We start from the raw sequence: 17,786 nt of genomic DNA, 5'->3' as shown, positions 1-17,786 counted from the left end.
GAAATTATGTAGCAGACACAAACGAATTTAAAGCAAGTCAGTTAAATCAGCAAACAACTTAAACAAGAGTTTGAAGTTCCCGCAGAAAGACAAATAGACATCAAAGCAGGTGTTCCCTTTTCTGATGGACATTCACAATTTGATTTAAGTGATGTAAACGGTTTATCTCATTATTTTATTATTATAACATCTAAGACAGATTTCTATAGGTGTAGACAACAGCTATTGTTTTTTTATCTTCTTGAAACAAGCCAGCTTTTTATAAGCTTAGTTCTCTGTTTGCTTTTGATTCCTGACTTAATATTGTAATGTTGGAATCACAGAACATTCCCCCAACGTTATTTAAGGTTTAAACTTAATATCACGTTCTAGGGAAATTCTTTACAGGTTTTTCCAACCATAGTTTCCAGAACGTGACAGGAATTCATGTTATTTTTAATAACCTAACATTTTCATTTCCCAATGGTAATTTTTAGGTTATTTTTTCAACTGAAAATAATGTTCCTGGGTTGGTGCCATTGAATGTCAGAGTAATTCATGGCCGACAGGTGGCTCTCCTAGTTAATATATGTCAGATTACGTGTTAGATAGCACAAAATAAACAAATTTGATCGTGTTCAAAAATTAATTTTAAACCAATATTTCTTAAAAGCCGACATAATAGTATAATAATCAACGCCTATAAAACATGTAAATAGTATATCAGTATACTTATATGGCTCAATAAAACATTCCAAGCCATAAATCGGTGTGAAACAGAGTAAAATAAATGCGATAGCTTTCTAATGGCCTGCTTTGTTGGTGGCTCCTCGTCACCCATTTAAATGGCTTATCATGCAAGTCCACCCTCTAATCTGAATAACATCGTTCTCTCTCTCTCTCTCTCTCTCTCTCTCTCTCTCTCTCTCTCTCTCTCTCTCTCTCTCTCTCTCTCTCTCTCTCTCTCTCTCTCGTGTGTCCAGTCTGTTTGGATTGAAGTTAAAATGCGGAAGTTTCCGCCCAGCAGAGCTCATGATACTGTGAAGATGAGGCTTGCGATGCCGTCTGTGATCAGCGCAACTCAGCCCGTCTCTCCGCTGCTCTGTGTGGAGGGATTTTAAACTTACATGGCGTCTCTGTCATCATCAGAGCGAAGGGCTTTCGCTCTCAAAATCAACAGGTAAACTGCTTTCCATTTGTCTGGAGCTCAAAGCGCATGCACTGACTGATCCCAGGTCATCTGGGCAGAGTTATGGAGCTGTCTGTCTGTGCTGTCTTAAATCCACAGGGAATTTATGTGAATTCCGGAACAGGCAGCTACACGTTTGGGATATTAACAACACTATTGTGAATGCACCATAAGTTTATATTTTTTTCAGAATCTTGAGTGTTATTGTTCATCTTATTGTGAAACACCATCCATGCTGAAAAACAATAGAAACCCTTCACGTTACAGGCTTTCTTATGGATTTATAGGTTACTAAAATGATTTCTGTTGGTCTCTACTGTTAATATGTTTGGATGTTTATTAATGGGATGTTTTCTGGCAAAAGCAGAACAGCATAACATATATATACACCATTAAATCATACTAGAAAAAGACGCAAAACACTTAACAAAAAGTAGTTCGTTTTAATGGTTTGTATGGTGAACAGGTTATGGTGTTTGAAATAAAAACCATTAGAATTAATAAAGTATTTTTTTATGTAGAGATTTTACATGTTGGAGGTAGGCCTAATGCAGCATTGACAAACAAGCAGTTGCAATTTGAAAAACTAATGAGTTCATAACTGTGGTTCAAATGACAACCTGTCACTTTGAGTGTATTGATGATTTATGTAAAAAAAACAAACAGCTGTGCTGTAAGGTTGAAAAACATTTCAAAGGTTTCGCACCTCTCTTCAATATAAAAGAAAAAATGAGGCAAGTCATTTTAGAGGAAGTTTAATTTATTTCCGTCATAATCTAAATGTGGAGCTCCGGTCTATTTGATCATTTCCCATGCAAATCCCCTTCTCTTCTCGAAAAATATTAGGTCAAGAATGACCCCTGTTACGTGTCAACCTAAAGTGGAAGTCTGTATTGTTCCTGTTGTACAGCACGCCAGGTGCTGAGGAAATGAATATAAGGATGTTGTAGAAGAAGGGAGTCCGGCAATGATCCCTCTTATATGTGTTGAGTTTATGTCACATGCCATGCACACATACAAAGGTTCATTCATAAGCAACTGTCATATGCCACTGTTCAGGTTTTTTTTTTTGGAGACTATAAAATTGTGCTGTGGGTAAACATTCATTCTTTTTTAGTTGTCATAATGAATTTGTGTAGATATTTGTAGCAGAGATTTAGGTATTAAATTTGATGATTGATGACAAATTGTGTTCAAACCAACAACACACTTGCATTCAACCCTTTTTTTGGCAGATTTTGGGGCGGTTTCCCGGACCAGGATTAGCTTAATCCAGGACTAGGCCTTAGTTTAATTAGGAAATATAACTAGTTTTAACAAACATGCCTCACTAAAAACATTACCTGTGTGCATTTTGAGGTAAAACAAACGGCACTGATGTATTTTAAGATATGTCAGTGCAAGTTGTTTTCAGTTTGGACAGCTCTTAAAAATGTTTGTCTAGGACTAGTCTAATCCCTGTCCGGGAAACCGCCCCTTAGTGTTTTTCCAAGTCTAAGTACTTTTCCAGAGTGCTTGGAGCTTAGTGGTTCAGATTTTGGACTGGTAATGCTAATATTGTAGCTTTGATCTGGATCAACATTGCATGCTTACCTAACGTTAATAATTGGCATCCCTAAAGTTAACCTGGACTTATTAAGGAATCTCCATGCTTATGCACTTGACTTTACATACAGTAGATTGCTCCAGGGCAAGTGTTTGTGCCGTCAAGGTACAGTATGTTGCTTTGGATGGAAAATGTTTGTCAAAAAACAGTATAAATCATCAGGTTTTGTTTTTGCCCAGTGTAATGTCTGAGCAAATGCATTAACAGCTTTGAGAAACCCGTTTTTACATGCTGATTTGGTTCTTTGATCATCTTAAGTTGTGTTGCTGTAGCTCAATTGGTAGAGCATCGTGTCACCAAAGCAAAGTTCATAGGTTCGGTCCAAAGTAGCACACATACTGACGTATAGTATAGATTGAATGCGCTTTAAGTCTTTTTAATTAAAGCATATGCCAATTAGAGATAGACCGATATATCGGGCCGATATTTGCAAGTTCTATGTGTATCGGCCGATATGTGGCAAATTAAACTAAGCTCTAGTCCTAGTTTAAGATAATTCCTGTCTGGGAAACCACCCCTGTATATATTTGTAGTAGTAAAGTGATAGAAATCAATATCCTTTGCTGATAGTTCCTCGTCATTGTAGAGAGTGCAGTTCATGGTTCCATAGCACCCTCACCTGTTTTTACTATTTGTTAAATATAGTTTTTTTTAAGTTCAATAAATGTTACTTTTTATAATTGACTTGTAACATTTGGCATCATCATTGTGTCATTTTTATGATGTAAATTGAGTGAGCAAAAGCAGTATCGGCTCCAAATATCGGCTCAAGAAAATCGGCAGCCTGTATCGGTCATCGGCTAAGGCTGATGAAACAAAAATCGTTATCGGCATCGGCACTGAAAATCCATATTGGTCGATCCCTAATATGCCAATACCACCTGGCTTGTTCTTTGCTCCACTTCTGATTTCAAGTACATCAAGCTATGCAGTGCAAGAGGTAGGAAGTGCGCCTCTATTTAAAGGTGTGATATACTTTCTTTTCTGTTCTCAGAACAGTGTTGGGTAACTATTAAGAAATTAACAGTCACCATTTCGCTTCCTTTTTGTAGGGACACAGCAGGAAATTGAGTGTGAATCATTGACTATAAAGAGAAATCGACAGTTATGTATATAAATATGAATCATCTTGGTATCCTCAACCCTGAACTAATCAACGCTCGTAACTAAAAAGCTAACATTTTCTGAACAGTGAAAAACCAAAAGTAATTCAGTCAACATAATGATTCCCAGATAAGTGCAGTCAGACTGACCAGCCTATGTCACTCGGGACCGATACTTGCTGTGGCTGCATCTGTTTGTATTGCACAACCGCTGAACTCGTGCTGCCTCGTGCAGATTGCTTTGAAAAAAGGAAAGCTCACCCTGCACTTCTTCCTGCAGGTCCATGTTCCTCGTGCACAAGCCCCCCCCTCACTTTTTTTTGTGGCCGTACATATATTTGCATTAATGAGGCATGGGCAGAAGTTGTAGGCACACAGCTGTGTGTCATACTGAAGAAGGGTTGTTATGGATTTAGTTTGTCTTTGTATTCTGATATGCTTCTTCTTTTTTACAGTCATTTGAATTTTCAGGTACACGCATCAGTGATTTACTATGGGAAGCGACACAAATTTTTCTTAACCTTATGTTGGGTCCTTTGACATATTGTTAAATGAATAACTGAAAATGTTTAAAGCTCACGTAACACACGCTGTTTCTGCATTTCTGATATTAATCTGGAGTACCTATGGAGTAGTATGACATCCTTTATATCTCTGAAGAGTCTTTAGTTTAATCAGATTTATAAAAGAAAGATTAGCTTTACCGAATCTTTCCGATAACGTACGAAAAAAATGAAGAAGGAGGAGTTATAACACGGGAGGAGCGAGTACGAGTCATGCAACACTATACAACACTGTTTTAACTTATGATTCACTACATGTTCGTGTCATTTATATAATATACACGCGCCTATTTCCAACATAAGACTGAAGTCTTACTTACCACGTGTAACTCGTCATCAAACACACACGCAAAACTCCGCTGCTAATCCGGATAATAAACTATATCCATTGTTTCCATAAGGCTGGATGTCTTCTCCTTACATCCAAAAACACACTTCTTGTTGTGCCATTGTTGACTTTTGAAATTAAACAAAGCTGAGTGGCGTGATAAGCTGTTAGCAAGCTCTAGCGTCTCCCGCTGACTGACGGCTGGGCGGGGTTTTCCGGGGGAAGTTTTCCGGCGGAAGCCCATATAAAGAAGTGATACGTATCGAAAACCCCTGAAACGTCAGTTAGAACCGTAATCGAAAAAAATTAGCCGAAACTTGTACGAACCATGGCGAAGTGCATTCGGCACAGAAATACTCTGAAACACGCCCAACTGCATTTTTGACACTTTGCCTACGTTTAGCTAGCCTGGTTAGCCAGACCTACATCAAGATGTAAGGTCTGGCAACTCTTCACACAAACGGCTCAATGCAAGGGGCGGGATATAAGGTTGTCCCTCAAAATGCCTCTGCACGCAATAGGATAGCGCTATGACCAATCAGAGCAACGAAGAACGAAGTTTTCAAGTAGGAACCGTCGCAGCTCTGTCGTCATCATGTTAAGCCCGCCCCACAGACGCTACACACGATGTGATTGGCCTGACCAAATTTTGGTTTTTGGAGCTGTTAAGTGTATTGTGAGTGCCTAGACTAAACCCTGGCAGCAAATATATTTTGCGGCCGCTAGGGTGCGTCTAGATTTCTAGGCTAACGTTTAGCATGAGGAAACAACTCTATAACTGTGTTAATAAGTCAGAATGCTTGAAATACCATTAAACCCCCCCTTTAAGGACAGACATAAGGAACTTTACATGATAACCCCCAACTGGCACAACGGTTGAAAGTTGAAGCAAATGCTGAAAGTATCATGAAAATAGCACTTTAATTTCTGTCTTATCTTATTATTTTAAGCTGAGGTCGACCTTGAAAGGAAGTTTCATTCAATGCTTTTTTTCACACCCTAACCCACAAGTATACTTAGCCACTGCTGTTAAGATGATCATAGTCCACTCTCTTTAGAATGTGTTTGTCATGGCTTTTTTGAAATTTAAATATGGAAATTCTCCCAAATGCCCCTCCCACTTATTTTTTAGTGAACTATCCCTTTAAGGCAATACAAGCATATTTCATTACAAAGTGATTACTACACGTTTATCCATATGATCAAAAAGCTCAACAATAATAAACACGTGTAAGCTCCTCACTGCATAAAATGACTTTCTTAATTAGTATTTTGAATACTAAAAATGACCTAAAGCTAGACTTATTTTCTTAATTTAAATAAATTTGTGCTTAAAACAAGCTAAACAATCTGCCACTGGGATCAGAAAAAAATCTTGAAATAAGTTAACTTTTTTCTTAAACACTAAATTCAAGAAAAATTGTCTTACCTCATTGGCAGATTTTTTTGATTGGTTTACGCACAAATTTACTTAAATCAAGATGTATTTTTGAGACAAAAAATTTTTCAAGTTTAAGTAAATTTGTATATTTGTACTACTAAAAAAGGACAAGAATATTAAGTAAGTCATTTTTTGCAGTGCTCGCATTTTTGTCTTTTTGTCAAATGGGATTGAAAGCCATACGAACAGTAATGGAGTGAAAAGAGACTCATCTGTCTGCACCTTGTGACACTCACTACCATGGTCCAAGGTAACACACATATTTACAGTCACCCAAAATTTCTAAAGTTTTTATTGTGATAAACATTCCATTCATAGTGGCAAGACTATAACATTTTTGGGGGGCAATGAACTGAAGTCTACACCCATTACGGTCTTTCATGTTTAATTGTTTTGTTTTATACTGACATCCAACACATACATTTTAAAATCTGGTTATGCTATAAAGGAGGGTTGAAAATTAAATGTCCCTTTTTTTTCCAGTAAGCTTGTTTTTGTGGCTTGTCATCTTGCATAACATTTTATTTAATGTGTAAGATGTTACAGTTTGACCTTTACTCCACAATAACATGAACTGCTATGAACTATAATAACCTATGTGCAGCTGCATAGTTATTCTGTCTTTGTCTTTGTATATAGAAATGTTATACAGTATCCCATAATTTATTTATTTTGGTCCTTGCTTTTTGATTGAGTGAATTTGCATGCTGTCTCATCAGACACCTGACCACTTAATGTAGTGTCTTCTTTGTACTTGATTTTGTAGATATATCGCTAGAAAAGCAATGATGAATGAAAACTTTTTATCAAATAAAGTTTTTTTGAACAACATTTTGAAACATAATGTTATCAACAAATATACTATATAGTGAAGACAATAATAACTGCCATGCACCCGATAACCCTATGTGTAAAAGAGTTTGGGGCTAGCAACACCCCAATATGTCTGATGACCCATTTTTAGGCTTTTGATAACTGGGTACACAATAGCACTCTGTTGTATCGCGGCCTGGAGGACTGTCTCGCATCTCAATAGCTTTCCGCTTCAGAGCTGAATCGTTCTGCTAATATCAATGCAGGCGATAGAAGGAAAACAGGCTGAATTGTGGGAATTGTTGGCTGAGGTACTGTGGGAATGTAAATGAAGTGAAAGAGGTGTAACAATAATAGTTTCATTGCTTTAGTTGTTAAACATGTTTAGGCGATATGAAAGTATTTTACTAGGTAACTAATCATTAAAGTGAGGATCTATATTCTGGAGATGGGAATATTTTTTTATAATAGTCTGGAGACAATTTTTTTTAATTTAATCTGTACTGCAGATGCAAGTCGAAGAATCTGGGCCACTCTCTGCCTGATATTTTATGTTGATTTGCCTGATAAGGTAAAGGGACATAGGTGCACAGCTGTGCTTGTACACATGCGCACACAACACAAAAACGTGTATGTGTGTGAAAGATCATAGTCTGTCTAAACAATTTTACGCTTCATTTAGGAATCACACAGCATGGTTCTCCAATGCTGCATACTGCATGATGAAGGCTTTGTTGGTGTACTTACCTCTCTGCCAATATATCGTATAATGGATTCTTTGATATCACACTCTACACACCTAAAAATTGGAGGTTCCTAAAAAGGTTCTTTGTTGGGTGGTATGGTTCCATAAAGAACCTTTAACATCCACAGAGCCTTTCTATTCTTTTATGGTTTTATAATGATTCTTTAGGGTCATGCATCACTGCGAAGAACCTTTATAAAACCTTTCTTTTTATCCTTAAGTTGTCAGTAGTTGAATAAACACAAAAAATGCTCCAGAACATGATGTTTGATAATGGTGACATATGAACAGTTGCATACTATTATAAAAGGAATCATGGAAAGCTTTGGAATGATAGTATCCAAATAATTAATGAGCTGGGTAGTTAATGCAAATGTTGTGTTTTGAATCCAGTTGTATGTGATACAGATATCAAAGGTGCAATGTGTGCATTTTAGACAGAAATGCTTTTTAATATATATAACAACACTCTAAAAATGGCTGGGTTATTTTGACCCATAATGAGAAAATATTAGACAAAACACACCGCTGGGTTAAAGGTCCCATTCTTTCTGTATTTTTGAAGCTTTGATTTTATAGTGCGCAATATAACATGTGTTCATGTTTCACGTGTAAAAATTTTTTGTATATTTCACACAATTTACTTATCTGTATAGCGCTGTTTTCACTGTCCTAAAAACGGGCTTATGTCTTCCTTGTTCTGTGAAGTCCCTCCTTCGGAAATGCGTATCAAGTTCTGATTGTGTAGCTTGTTTAGTGTGTTGTGAATCGACAGCAGCTTAGCTTGCCATCATTAAAGCAGGAAGTAGAGGGCTGTAGTCCAAACCGGCCGTTCGCTGTAGGCTTTGAAAGGGGAACTCTGGTAATGAAAATATATTGCCTGGCAGTGAACTTTGAGCTTTATCATTTTATTTATGCTATTATAGCAACATTACACACTAACTAGGGTTTAAAAAATGGGACCAGGAAGAACGTGACCTTTAACATTGACCCACTGCTGAGTTATTATACCCTATGATTGCATAACAACAACAAAAACAACCCAACATTGGGTCATTTTTAACCAATCATGGGGTAATTTTTAACCCAGCATGTGTTCTGTCTAATATTTACCCATTATGGGTCAAAAATAACCCAGCCATTTTTAGAGTGAATGGTTTCAGTTGAGTATAAAGATCTTTCAAAATGAACAGTTATGTTTTTATTAGCTTGAAAATCGCCATTTTGCACTTAAAGCAACACTGTGTAGTTTCCATGTAAAAATGACTTACAGCTCCCCCATGTGGTTGAAAAGCGCAACAGTGCCTGGTATCAGACACTCTTCTGCAGGCAAGGGGAAGGGGCGGGGCTGTGTTTCCTACCCTCCACCGCCACTTTCAGAGTGTGCTTGTAGCAGCTAGGAGGCTGCTCAGGTTGCAGCAACAGTACAATTTGTCCAGTTAAAAGTTGTTCTATCACTGAAATCATTTTAGAGACATTATTTAAAGGTAAAAAACTACATAGTGTTGCTTTAAATAGACAAACTGCTCTACAGAGCAATTTTCATCACTCATTGCTTGATGGGCTACTCTTTGTTGTCTCAGACGATGACATGTTTGTCCTGTGTCAGCCACCGTAGCTTCGAAAAGGGAGGGACGAGCAGTGGACTGAGCCTTTTGGTTGCAATTTGCAACCTTACCGCTAAATGTCGCTAATATTTACACATTGCACCTTTTAAAGAGCGAGGTTTGATAGCCAATATGTCTACATATGTGTGAAATATGAATTTTTACTACAGTATAATGTATAAATAATATCAAAAGAGAGATATAATGGACAGTTTATGGGTATTTATGAATCTCATATCATTTCGGTAATGTACAGGTAATGAACAACACAGTTGCCAAGATTCCCTGTTGATTTATAACAGTCATGGCCTTTAGCAAGTCACTTAACCTCAGTTTACCTGTGTGGTTAATGACAGGTAATGCAGCTAATGAGCTAATTGATGAGAGACACAAAAGTGTAGATTTACAACACACACACACATCCTGGTTTTCATGTTTTGTGGGGACATTCCATAGACGTAATGCATTTTATACTATACAAACTGTATATTCTATTCCCTTCCCCTAATCCAAACCCTACCCGCAACATCACAGAAAACTTTCTGCTACTTCACATTTTCAAGAAACATTTTCAATGTCCCCACAAGGTCACAAAAATACTGGTATTCCTATCTTTGTGGGGACAATTGGTCCCCACAGCGTGATAATTACCAGGTACACACACACACACACACACACACACACACACACACACACACACACACACACACACACACACACACACACACACACACACACACACAGACACACAGACACACACACACACACACAGACACACACACACACACACACAGAAGTGTCTAAACAAACATCTGGTGTTTGTAGTTGTTTGCAACACTGATTTCTGTATCCTCTTGAATATTATTTTAATGTTCGTTTCTTTCTCGTCTCAGACATTCTTCAGCAGAGATACGGAGACACTTCAGTGGGGCCAGTCATGGTTCCCTGCCGCACCATCGGCACAGTTACAGCGCCTCTGGCTCTTTCTGCTCCAACATAGTGAGTGTTTTACTTTCACTCAATACTTACATACTTTACTCTTACTAAATTCTTCAGTGGAGTACTTGCAAAAACAACACCGGCTTCTGAACATTCATACAGGCTATTAGTCACTTCTAACAAATGTATATGGGTCAAAATACACTATGGGTGTAGGCCTGTTGGTTACATGGACAATAAATCAGCATCACATGTAGATTACTAGGACTTTCTGTTTCATTTTAACTCAGCATTGTGTCAAAAATGGTCAAGCCAAGCTGATGGGTTAAATTAACCCTTAATTTTACCCAACAAACATAAAACAACCCAGCATTTTGAGCAGTGGCAGTGGCAGTTCACCTATCACTCAAGTGACCACACCCTTAATTATGCAGAACTTTAAAGGCGCTCTAAGCGAATCTTTGCGACGTCACTTTTTGTTGATGTTTGAACTGTTTTCAAACAAACGGAGTGTAGCTAACTCCTCCCCCTCCCTTCTGTGCTTTCATGAACGCGCCCAACCCTCACCCCCAAATCCTTCTTGTCGTTTATTGGCTGGAACACTTGATGGGGCTGTTTACACTTGGTATTAAGATGTGTTTTCATTGATCGGATCACAAGTGGACGAGAGAGACACATTACGTTTACACCTGGTATTTAAATCCGTCTCTTTTGTCCACTTTCGACCCCTTCTGTCCTGAATACTGTGAGGGGATGGTATGTGAGACGGTGGGCGAGTCTCTCTGCTGTCATTCAAACGCGAGCGGGAGTAATTATGAGTTTATATGGACTAGGGCTGGAACGACGCGTCGACGTAGTCGATTACGTCGATTACGTAATTACGTCGATTTGCCGGAAATGCGTCGATGCGTCGCACTGTTTACATTTTGAAATGAAGGCGGCTTCAGCTCCGACCGGGTGATACAAGTGTTATACCAAACAGACAGAACGCGATCAAAAGTGTGGGAATACTTTAAGCAGAGACCAAATAAAACACATACTGTGTAAAACTGAAATGCCATACCACAGCAGCAACACCTGTTTATGATCATCTTAAAAGAAGAAAACCTGGAGCTCTCCGACCTCAAAATGACGAGACGTCAGCGTAAGAATTTGAACTATTACAGTAAGTTTTTATACAACAATAGAATCAATACATATTGTGCTTAATACAGCTGCGTTTACATCTTCGTTTAATACGAGCTGCGAGACGCCTGACAGACGCGACATTGCATCGCTTCTGGGCAGTATGTTGTTGAAACAGTAAATAAAGAGCAGGACATGTTTTTATATTAAGAAGTTATGAAGTAATAAGTTACTGTCACATTGAGAACAATGCACTGAAAGCCAGCTGGCAGTCTGGAGTTCCCAATGAACATCTTTTTTGCGAATATGTGCGCAGATATTACAGAAGCTCGTCTTGTAAGGTATTCCTGACATGCGTTTATTTAAAGTAACAGCAGCGTAAACGCTGTTTATAAAATATTAGAAGATCTACTAACTGAACTTGTTTTTTACCCGGAACTTAAGAAAAGTTAAATGTTAAAGTTAAATGAGAATGCAGTACTACTAATAGTAATAATATTAACAGTAATAATATAACCATTACATCTTATATAAGGGTTCATGAATCACAATGAACTTATTTTTACTTCAGTCTGAACTAATGCTGAGTTAATGCATGTACTAATCATAAACTAATGTTTAAAATATTAATATATGCCTATTTTATTGTTTAAGGTGAATAATGCCTCTTTTAAAGTGGCACTGCCACTTTATTTTTCATGTTGAAAATTTTGGTTTGTGTGTTTGTTTAATTAAGAAAATGCTTAAATAAAATGTTGGCGTTAATGGCAGATGTTACATTTATTATTTGTTGGGGAATTATATGTATAAAAAAATCATTAGACTATTCGATTAATCGAAAAAATAATCGATAGATTAATCGGTTGAAAAAATAGTCGATAGTTGCAGCTCTAATATGGACGCAAACTAATATTATGTCGGAGTCCACTGCTTGTTTAGCAAGTCAACGTGCTGGACAGTGTTTTTTACGTGTGTATGTAAGAGCTTTCTCTGAATTTTCAGCGCAATTGATGAAATAGGATCGCGCAACTTTCACACGCTTTCAAAACGAAACTACGGAGATCAGCGCTTTAGGTTTATCAATGAAAGGCTAAAAATAGTGCTGTTCACCGTATGTTCACGCCAGAAGTAAAAAAAGACGTAAAACTTGTGTTTAATACCTCAGATTAGATAAATGGGCGGAGAGAAGGCGGTCGCGTGTGGCTGTTCGAACACATTCAACCACATATGCGTTCCGCAACTCCAAAGCGATCCGATCGAAAGTGGTTTCGATTACCTCTGGGTGTGGTTGAAAATGGTCGAAAGTGGACGAGCTCAAAACATTTTGAACACCGTTTACACCTGGCATTAGCGTCGTCCACTTGTGATCCGATCGACCAAAACGAATGTTAATGCCAAGTGTAAACAGCCTCAATGTTTCGTGTTAGTAGGTTTGGCCACTGTGTTTTTATTGCAGTTTGTGGAGCCTGGGCTGTCTACAGAGATCGCATTTTTTTTACAGTTTGATCAGCGGTCAGGCAGCAAGCAGATAGTGAGGAGATGTTTGCTGTGTGTAACAAAAAATGTTTTATGGTCTAAAACATGTGAATTCGTTTAGAGCACCTTTAAGGCTTAATATAATTTAAACAGATGAGTTGCAAAAACAATTCACCCCCCTCACAATTCTCATGAAGGGCAAAATGACCCTTGGCTATATAGACCAAAAACACTCTTTGTATCAGTTGGGCATTTTAACATGGGGGGGTCTATAGGGATTGACTTCCTTTTGGAGCCAGCCTCTAGTGGCCAGTCAATGAATTGCAGTATAAGTCACTTCCATGTTGGCTTTACGATAGAGATCCAAAGGTCGCTCCTTTGTTTTTGAAAAAGGGATGACACAGCCACTGGGTTAAATGAACACAGAAATGTTTATATTTGACCCAATGATAAATTAAAACAATCCAGGTCAAATTACAACCCAACAGGCTGGGTTCGTCCCTTTTAGACCCATCATGGGTTGAAAATAACCGCATTTTTAGAGTGTACAAATACTGCATGTGTTTGTAATATATACAACATGGATGTTGGCATGTGCTTGCGTGTCATTGTTTGTGACATCACTGTCTGTAATGCAGTTTGATTGGAGGACAAGTTAAAAAAATTGCAAATATGGCTGCCAATTTAACACAGAATACCATGTTTAAAGCTGATTGATTAAAGCAGTTATTTTTGGGAAGCTTGTGTTTTGTGAAAATGCTGCAATTTGTCTGTTAGGGGTAGGGTTAGGGTGTGGTAAATATGATTAGCTTATTTTAGGGACAAAAGGGAGGTCCCAGAATGATAACGTGTGTGTGTGTGTGTATTTGCGAACATGCGTGTGGTTAATCTTAAACCTGCTGTGTTTCCTCTTTGCTGAAAATGGGTCAGACAACTACAGCTGGTGCCTTCCAGCTTATATACACACACGAGGTCATCTTTAATATCCGAGGATTTTCAAAGCTCCATGGTTCATAAAAACATAATCTATCTTCTGATGGTTTTCATGATTACAACTTCAATTGATATAGTTGTAATGTTCAATGGGTAATACATCATTAATAATCTAGTCTTAATGACATTTGCTTAGTTATTGTCTGCATGAAACACTTGATCTGTTTTTTATATTTTTGCTTAGCATGACTTTGTCATCTCACTGCCAGCAAATTTGAACGCTCTCAACCACAGTAAGCGTACAATAGATATGTGATGTAAATCATCCACAATACCTTTCATGCACTTTCTTCAACGTGTCTTAAAATTAGGAGCAGAACATTCGCATTCACCCATAATTTGACTTTAACTCAACTTTGTGCCTTAGCCAAAAACATTTTTGACTATAAATATAAGCGCATACAGTATGTGCCACTGCTATTTCCCCATAACTAGTAAAGGAAGTGGTTGTGTGATGTCACTTCCTGCCTTTAGAGGACCAACAAGATAGTTTCTTGTTGCTTAAACCTATTAAGGAAGAGTTTTGCAGAAAGAAGTGAACGTTTTGTATTTCCGGGCAACGCCATCTTGTCAGCTGGCATAGTTGTTGGTTCGAAAGAAGCATTTGGTGAGTCCTCATAATTTACTGATGCACTTGTTTCGTCTAAAGTGAAGCAGTTGTGCTTGTTATGTAAAACTGAAACTGTAAATTTCACACAATGCACACTGCCTGTGTAGTTCCTTTTATTATCTAGATGATGTTGAATACAGGAACTGTCACTGTTGTCTCATATTAGCAGTTAGGCCTGAGGTTTTGAATACTGCAGATCTAGTATAGCGCATTATGAGACCGTCTTGTATTTTTCCGATCGGATTTGTCACGAAAGCACATTGCAATCAGATTTTTTTTGATGATCTCAAGCGTATGTCTTAAGCTTATCGTAGGCACTGGGGTTGATGATGTTAGATAGGCCTACCGTGCTTTCAATGTGTAACCACTTATCAAGATGACTGTTTATTGATGTCCCCTTTGATTTGATTCAACAGCTACCCCATTAAATGTTTTATAAGAAGTGTGACTGTTAGTATTTTTAGTGTTCAGTAGATGTTCGTAATAAGACCTTGTATATATGGGCGTGTTTGCTTTTGTGAAAACTGTTGTGGAGAACTTCATATGATAAGAGAGAGGTACTCACTATATCTCATGTATCAGAAAAATAGTCGACAAGTAACCATGCGTAACTAAGCTGCTAGATTTATCATAGTCAAGTTATTCAAGTTATTAAACTGTCTCACGAACAACAGTTTATCATGTTTAATTAGTAGTTTATTGATTTTTAATATTATTAAAACATCTAAACTGTACAACAGCAGTTAATATTGTTACTACAGGTATGGGTCTAGACCAGGGGTTTTCAAACTTGTGGGTCACTCAGTGATTGGGTGGTTCGCGCAAAGTTACTTGGCTGTAGTACTGCAGTAGTGAATGACACATTAAACAGTTTAGTACACGAACTGTTAGTATAAGGACACTCAATTACAATATTCTGATAATAAAGTGCGTTTACTCATATTTCCATTAAAAAATATATCGGTGTGTTTCAGGACAGATTATACCTATTTAAGGTTTGGGAACCCCTGGTGTACACGGTCACAGGGAGTTCATTTTAAACAGGTCTGGAGCTGTCGGTCTTAATTCATGACTGAACATGTTTTCTTCAACTGTAGCATTTCTCTAATAGAAAAATATCACTAAGGGCAATGCATTTCATTATTATTATCCACTTTGAACATTCAACCAGCTTTAAAAAGGATTTATTGTTTCCTACCAGACTCCTTTATTATTTGTTTCATATTTTATGGAGGTCATAGAGTGAGACGGAGTTCTTTTGTGTGTGTGTGTGTGTGTGCGTGCGTGCGTGCGTGCGTGCGCGCGCGCGCGCGCGTGCGTGTGTGTGTGTGTGTGTGCGTGTGTGTGCGTGCGTGTATATTTATATATATATATATATATATATGAGAGTATATTTCCTAGCCATATCAGCTGATCTCCGGGTCTGGCGCTAGCACTTTTAGCATAGCTTAGCACAGTGATATTATCCACTGCTCGAAAATAGTCCCCTTGGTTACTTTCAATAGCAGGGGACTATTTTCGGCAGTGCATAATATCGCCTGCTGCAGCCATGTTGCATCAGCAAAGTCCTTGATTATTATGCCAGTTTGAGAGTATTGTTCCTAGCCATATCTGCCTAGAAAATTGCAATTTTTAATTTTCCGTCGGTCTTAGTACACAATGTAACTACAGAAGGGTCAAGTTTTAAATAGGAAAAATATCAAAACTCTTTGGTTACTTTTGTGCGCGATGCTAATAGTCTAATCAGATTCAGTGGTTTATGCTAAGCTATGCTTAAAGTGGTTCAAGACTTCACAAAGGTGATCAAAAGGTGTTCAAGATTATGAAAAGGCATTTTAGTCAAATGAACTTGTATTTGAAATAGCAGTGTACTTGCTTTGTATATGCTTGCAAATATATATGTATATGAATTGTTTATTAATTTCTATAATTTTAATAATTAATTAATTTCTATAATTACTAAATAATGAAAACAACGCAGTCAGTAATAGTCCAGAATAGATGAGAACTCCTTATTATTATTCAATATTTTATACAGCAATATATAACTCTAAACAGCACACACTGTCATCTTATGTTTATCTATGATGATGGTCATTGTATTTGACTGTTTTTAGCCTCAGTCATATGAAGCGGTTGAGCCGGTGGACCTGGATGAATTCCTGATGTCGCAGCTGCGTGGTGGAGATGCTGATCTTATGCAGGAGCTGGGTGAGTTCCCTGATGATGATCTGGAGGTGGAGCTGGTGGAGAGGGAGTCCAGGACCATCCGGCCCTCTGTCGCAGAGGAAGGGTAGGTTTATCATCATTAATAACACATGGGACCCTTCAAAGGAGCTCTTATAATGGAATCATGTGGAAATGCATGAACATGTCTTATAAACTTTCATCAGTAAATAAACCTTAAAGGTATTGCAGAGGATTTTCTTTTTCCGGGTGGATCATCAAGACTATTGGTCCTCCTAGTTGTCAATCAGGAGTGTTGCGGCAATTGCATTAGTGGAGAAAGCGGTTCTTTTTTAAAATTCGAGAAAATCCTCAGCTATACCTTTAAATCTTCCTCTTTAAGGTTTGTTTAAAATTAAATGATAATGACTATATGTCAAAACCTAGTGGACAGAATTCAGTCTTGTTTGGCACCTCAAGGTTTTAAAACGCATCTGATGAGCTTTAAATGTGTTTTTGTGTCTTCAGAGTGGAACTGGACCCTCACGTGAGAGACTGTGTTCAGAGTTACATACAGCCCTGGCTGGTGGTTAGCAGAAGGTATAATCAGAAATCCTAATTCACAACTATAAAATGACATTATGTAATACTCACATTCTGGGTTTTTGACAGAACTCAGGGATATGGGTGGATCGCGTATGCAGAGAGGATGGACGCTAACAAATTATTACAGAGACAGATATTCGAGTCTGACATTCAACCTGATAAACAAGAGCAACCAGTAAGCACAGTAAATTATCCCTCTTATAAGTTTTTGCTAAACTGAGGACTTAAGTGGTATTTTTGCACACATTGTTATGGGTGTCACAAATATTAAAATACGTCACATTAGTGCTTGTTTTACACCCCACATAGTTTTCTTTTGTTTATTGTCTTTGTGAGGTATGTCACCACACATGCTCTTTTGTTTCTCCTTGTCTAAAAATCTAAAACTTGCTTCCTCAAAAGGTGCAGAAATATACAGAGTAGAAAAATGAAAACAAGCAGATATTCTGCTCTTTTTCTAGTCTTTTTTATTTTTCCTTTGATCAAAATTTTGGTTC

At 37.7% G+C, this 17,786-nt stretch overlaps 1 protein-coding gene across 4 annotated transcripts in view; it reads left to right on the top strand.

The window, feature by feature from the left end:
- Positions 1-966: 966 nt before the first annotated feature.
- The window catches only part of dock8 (dedicator of cytokinesis 8), a 51,712-nt gene continuing 34,892 nt past the window's right edge, over positions 967-17,786 (top strand). For 2 of the 4 annotated variants that reach the window (XM_065247213.2, XM_065247209.2), the window contains exons 1-5: positions 968-1,159; positions 10,268-10,373; positions 16,635-16,810; positions 17,212-17,283; positions 17,356-17,464. In XM_065247213.2, the coding sequence (XP_065103285.1) occupies positions 1,107-1,159; positions 10,268-10,373; positions 16,635-16,810; positions 17,212-17,283; positions 17,356-17,464 (516 nt within the window). In that variant the 5' untranslated portion in view covers positions 968-1,106. Of the gene's footprint in view, positions 1,160-10,267; positions 10,374-14,396; positions 14,515-16,634; positions 16,811-17,211; positions 17,284-17,355; positions 17,465-17,786 lie in introns of those variants that run through there. The other 2 variants (XM_065247210.2, XM_065247214.1) reach the window with 2 other exon arrangements.

This window comes from Paramisgurnus dabryanus, chromosome 11, assembly GCF_030506205.2.
Source record: "Paramisgurnus dabryanus chromosome 11, PD_genome_1.1, whole genome shotgun sequence".
Taxonomy (NCBI): domain Eukaryota; kingdom Metazoa; phylum Chordata; class Actinopteri; order Cypriniformes; family Cobitidae; genus Paramisgurnus; species Paramisgurnus dabryanus.
The sequence above is the reverse complement of the archived record's forward strand: the minus strand, read 5'-3'. Positions and strand labels throughout refer to the sequence as shown.